The 5,541-nt window shown below is 54.5% G+C and overlaps 1 protein-coding gene across 1 annotated transcript; it reads right to left on the bottom strand.

Annotated features, from left to right (window-relative positions):
- Positions 1-1,781: 1,781 nt before the first annotated feature.
- On the bottom strand, positions 1,782-2,425 carry LOC108508715 (GSK-3-binding protein-like). Its single transcript, XM_017837736.1, has one exon. The coding sequence runs from the start codon at positions 2,388-2,390 to the stop codon at positions 1,782-1,784; it is 609 nt and encodes a 202-aa protein (XP_017693225.1). The 5' UTR covers positions 2,391-2,425.
- Positions 2,426-5,541: the final 3,116 nt, after the last annotated feature.

The following is a 5,541-nucleotide window of genomic DNA, read 5'->3' as shown; positions in this document are numbered from 1 at the left end:
AGGAATTCTAAAATGCATTGAACTGCATTATACTTATAAATTAATCAAGATAAAGCTAATAATAACATCACATACTGGTCCTACTGCATGAGGAATTCAGTGAGACATCATAAAACCCTTCAGCATCAGTTTCTATTAGTAGCTGTGGCAGAGAAAGAAATCTAAAATATTTTGTGGAATTAATGTATTCATGAAAGAACTAATCACAGAAATAAACGTAGCTGTTCAAATTGCTCTCTTGGACAAAGACAAACATCTTCTTCCATTTTCTTTCATGTGGGATTCCTACCTTCTTCAAAGGAGCTTTTACCTCAAATTGGGTGGGGGTTGGGAGATTGTTATGCTCCAGTCTGTCTGATGTGTTGTTCAGTTCTGATCTTGAAGCTCAATGACTACTAAAAACCCAAGGAAGGATTTTACCAAGGAAGCCATTTAATATAGGTATTGGAACTTAACAATGACCAGCATCAAATTATCAAATTCTGGTCTACAGATTGCTGCCTAGACCTACCTCTCCTTTCTTGAGTACTTCCCACCCCCCCTCCTCAGAGGAAGAATAAAAAAAGACAACCCAAACAAGTAACCAACACAAGCTATGTTCCTGCCCCGGTACAAGATCCCTAATTCTGGTTTCAGAATTATTTGACTTATAAATTCCAGCAGCCACATTCTCGGCTGCTCGAAGGGGTGTCTCATGGCTTACGAATGAACGCTGCTGGCAAACAAAGGGGCTCAGTTGCATCTCCGTGCATTAATAACCAGTGTCCCACTGCATCAGACTATGCGGATTGTTGTGGGGATTTTTTTTTTGCCCGCAAAATGGAGATCTTACAACTGAAAGAAGATCAAGGGGGAACGTGCCTACTGGAGCATTATCCACACAGTTTTGTTCTCGTGAACCAGAATTCACTTCACCTTAACAATGAGACACAGACCCGAAAATATAAACAAGACCACGTTTATTCAATACAGACAGGTTAATTAAGACAGTAAGTCCTGCAAATCAGGAACACATTTCAAACGCTCCGGTACGAAGTGCATATATTTAAAATCAACAGCTGCATCTTGTACTTGAGCCATTGCGTTTGTCGGGGAAGGGTGGATTTAGGATTTTTCTTTTTGGTAGAAAAAACTTGTTTCAGCTACCTTATGCGAACAATGCATCCTCAGGCTCCATTCACTCATTTGTTAAGTCCAGCTGCCTTCCAGCTTTGATATTCACATTTTTTTAAAACTGCTTCATACAGTCACAACGAGAAATAATAACAATAAGCGTTAAAATAACAATAAAAACCCCCAACAAAAAAAACCAAATCAGCCCGGGAGGGGAAAGGAAACACCTCCCGCCGGGGTCAGCGAGGATTATTGCAAATGGCTCCTGGGAGACGGAGCAGCTCCGCGGCAGCGGGGACCCGCGGCGGGGGGGTCCGCGGCCCCGGCCAGGCTGCCCCGGCGGGGGGAGGAGGAGGAGGAGCTCCCAGGGAAGGCAGAGGAGGGAGGGGGGCACAACAACAGCGCGGGGCCGGCGGCGTGCGCGGCCTCCGCCGGTGGGCGAGCGGCGGGGCTCGGCGGGGTCCGCACCGCGGGTGACCTTGGGACGGGGGGGCTCGGACACCCTTCCCGCTCCACCGGCACCGGCCCCGCCGGGGGGGCCCCGCCGCCGGGACACACTTACATCCTGGCAGAGCCCGCACGGCGCTGCCGCAGCCCGCCCGGCGGGGCCCCGCCGCCGCCAGCGGACGCGCTCCTCCGCCCCGGTCACCGCCGCTCGGCCCCGCCGGCTACTGCAGGGGCTGCACCACCGCCGCTGCCGCCGCCTCGCTGTCCGCGCCGCCGCTCCCTGCCGAGGCGCTGCCGCTGGAGGCCGCGGACGCCGCTGCCGCTGCCGCCGCCGCCGCCAGCTGCAGCCGCCGGACGGCTTCTTTGATGAGGTTGCCGGAGAGGATGAGCTGCTGCAGGAGCCGGTGCGGGTCCTCCTCCTCCGCCGGACCGTCGCCCGGCCCCGGCGGCGGCTGCTTCCTCCGTCGAGCGGCGCTCCGCAGCCAGCCGCGGCCGCACAGCTGCTTGGTCACCCGCTGGTGGCCGCTCCGGTCCGGCCGCGGGGTCTCGGCGTGCTGCGGGTGGGCTTGCGGCGGGGCCGGACCCCGCGGCGCCAGCAGCCCGGCCCCGCCGCCGCTGCAGCACCGCGGCGAGTAGGGGGCGGCGCGGTCGCGGGCGCTGCCCGGCCCCAGGTGCTTCGGGGCGCGGGGCGGCGGCGGCGCCCGCTGGGCGCTCAGCTGCAGCACCTCGCCCAGCTTAGCCACCAGCGCGTCCACCTCCTTGGAGCCTGCCTGTCCCACGGCGACCGGGCGCTCCAGCAGCAGGAAGCGCTCGCCTGGGCGGCACGGCATCTCTGCCGGGTCCCTGCCGTGCCGCAGCCGCCGCAGCGGGACCGGGGCCGCCGCCCGCCCGCCGCCCCGCGCGCGCGCGAGCACACGCGGCTCCGGCGCTGCGGTCGCGGCTGGAGCTCGGCCCGCTGGCGTTGGTTTGTAAACAATGGGTGACGCGCGCGCCCGGGCGCCTCCCACTGCGCCGGCCGGGGGGAGAGCGGGGAGGGCCGCCCGCTGGACCAACGCTCGCCGGCCGGTCTTGGGGCCGGCGCCCCTCGCGGGGAGGGCTCGGCCAACAGCGCGGGGGCGGCTCCCGCCGGTCGGGCGAGGCCGCCCCGCAACCGCCGGACACGCCACTGCCTGTCCCGTCCCCCTCCCCCCCCGTCTGCGTGCCGCGTGGACCGGCCCGCTTTCAAACCCCGCACCTCGGGTCCCGGGGGCGGGGCCGCGGTGATTGGCAGGAGGGGGGGGCGGGGCGGCGGCCCGGCGGGGGTCCAGCACCGCTCTGTCGGTGCGGGGGGGCCGGGGAGGGCGAGCGGCGCCCGATGCCCGCCCCGTGCCCGCCCCGTGCCCGCCCGGCCGGTGCCGCTCCCGCTCCCTCCGTTAACGGCCCGCAGGTTGCCGGTGCGGGCGCGCGCCGGTGCCCCCGCGAGCGCCCCGCGGTTGCGCGCATGCGGCTCTCCCGCAGCAGCGCGCGCTTGGAAGCGGGAGCAGGCGCTTCCTGGCGAAGTGCGACCGTCCCGCACCGCTATCTGCGGGAGCGGGACGCGGCGCTGTGATTCCCGTTGCCCATTGTAGCCTGCCGCAGGATTCCGAAGTGTTGAGATCGCGGCACGTTCTCACCGCACCGCTCGGCTCTGACCGCTTGGCTCGCGGTTGGCGGTCGCGTTCCCCCTGCTTGATATGCCCGCCGTGTCCCCCCACCCGGCAGCGCACTGGTTTTGCGATTCGTTCCTTGGCATAGAAATTACTTTGGAGTCTTATTTTTCATCACTAGAATTAGCAGACGTGAGGCAACTTTGTGCGGGCGTTCTGTAGGGATTTCTGCCAGCCGCATCACCTGCACCAAGGCTCTGTCCTGCCTCTCCCTGTCCTAGTCCCGTTCCTTTCCTTGAGTCCATCATCATATTCTTCAAGCAGGTGCTGACGTTTCTATGATGAGCCTTAAATAACATTTTCTGGGTGTCGGAACTCTGGAGGCATGGTCCAGAACACGCTCATTCACGTGACAGGGCATGTGGTCGGCTCCACTGGGAGCACCAAGTAAAGTGGAAGTTACTCATACACATAACTACTATCAGCACTGTGCCCTTGATTAATCAGTAAGCAGCTGGCAAAGGAGAGGGCATGTCCTTTGGTCCGTTTGTCATGCTCACCTAAGCTACTTTCACTTGCTGTACAAAGCAAGAGACCCTGTGCATATGTGCATGTGTTAGTGAACGTGCCTGTCCCTGGCATGTTACTGGTCTCTCCAGCCTACACGTCCGAGTCCATTATTACACTTGCAGTCTGGATTTACATGAGCTGGGCATAAAGCATGCTACTTAATTGCATAATATTTATTCATATATATATATTTAAGCTACTAATACTTTCTTATTTGTAGCACCTTCTTGGTAACTGCCAATTTAAACTCAGATTGCATTGTTCTGCAGATGAGGAAAAAGTGAGATTTTGTTGCCCCATAGCAAAATATTTTTAAGAAAACACTTTTATTCCTTAGTTATGCAGTATCTATTCAAGTGAAACAAAAACAGGCCTACATAGATGCAATGGATGGATCTACTTCAACTCCAAGGGATATCTATATTCAGATCACTTCTAAGTAGGTAATCTGTCATTCTATACAAGCAAAACTGCAATAAACCAGTACAGCTTATTCCAGGCTTTTCTTCTCCCACAAAAGCAAAATAAGCTATACCAGCAAAAGCTCAGTGCTCCTTGTGATTACATCTACACCTGGGGCTTTCATGAGCCCAGAAATGATAATCACAAATTGCGCTTCATTGCATCCCTAACCAACAGCAGCGCTGGGAAAAGCTGGCAGTATAGAGCAGATCAGTGCCACAGACAGGGAGCTCAGAGCACAGTCATTAGAATCCTGATGTCCTCAGATCTTTTTAAATGCAAAATTTTAGTGATGATTGATTGACAATTGACTGAGCATCTGCTGAGGATTTTAGGACTAAACACACTGAAAATGGCCGAATGCTACTAATCAAAATTAATAGATTTACCACCTCAACAAAGTGAGTGTTGGAGATTCGCGGATCTTCGGAAGAAGGGCATTTCAGATCATGTTCTCCTAGAGGAATTTGGAATCTCAGCCACTACTTTAGTAATCTATCTGCTCTCTTCACAATAAGACTGAAAGAGAAAAGCATAAATGGGGGAAAGACGGTATATCCTATGTCAGATCTGAAGTTCTCCCTCAAAGATTTGCTTATGTGGGAAAACTGCATCAAAAAGGGCTCAGTATGATTTTACATCGTAATCGCATCTGTGGACTGGATCTCAGTGTGTCAGCACACAGAGACCTTTCTGTGATTAAACCCCATTCCATGACAAGGGCAGGTCTAAACTGACTGTAGCCATCACTGGATGTTCCCAGCAGAAATCACTACAGCAGTTTATGAACTGGTAGCTGCTTGCTGCTGCCCCTCCGTAGAAACGAGAACTTCAACAGTGGGTTTTGCAACAAAGTGGCCGTCATAGGTGCTCTGATGCAGAGTTTGTGAACATAAGTGACAGGCTGCCAGCTAAGCCCTGAAGAAGCTGGGGCTTCTCCAGTTGTAACCATCAGGTTATTTGGCCAAGTCCTGAGTTAGCTGTAGCAAGGTATTCTCATGTAGATCAGGACAATCACAGCCTGGTTATCATACTTGGTCTTCTACTGCGGTGATGAATTCTGCAGCACTGCTTTTATTTTAGCAGTTTACCACAATAACTGCAATTAAAAAAAACCCCAACCAAACAAAAAAACATGCAAAGCCCAAAACACTAAGGATAGAGGCAAGTTCTTTTAAAATTAAAAGTATGAAAAGAGTTGCAAAACTGTTGACAAGTTTTTTCTGACCACTCACAGCATTTTTCTCAGCAGAAATTTGACAATATGCATTGCTGCTATTCTTCTTTTTTTCCAGATAAATTTCTGTGTACTGTCTCTTTCACT

This window comes from Lepidothrix coronata, unplaced genomic scaffold (assembly GCF_001604755.1).
Source record: "Lepidothrix coronata isolate B3197 unplaced genomic scaffold, Lepidothrix_coronata-1.0 Scaffold309, whole genome shotgun sequence".
NCBI lineage: Eukaryota > Metazoa > Chordata > Aves > Passeriformes > Pipridae > Lepidothrix > Lepidothrix coronata.
Note: the sequence above shows the minus strand (reverse complement) of the source record. Positions and strands in the feature narration are given on the sequence as shown.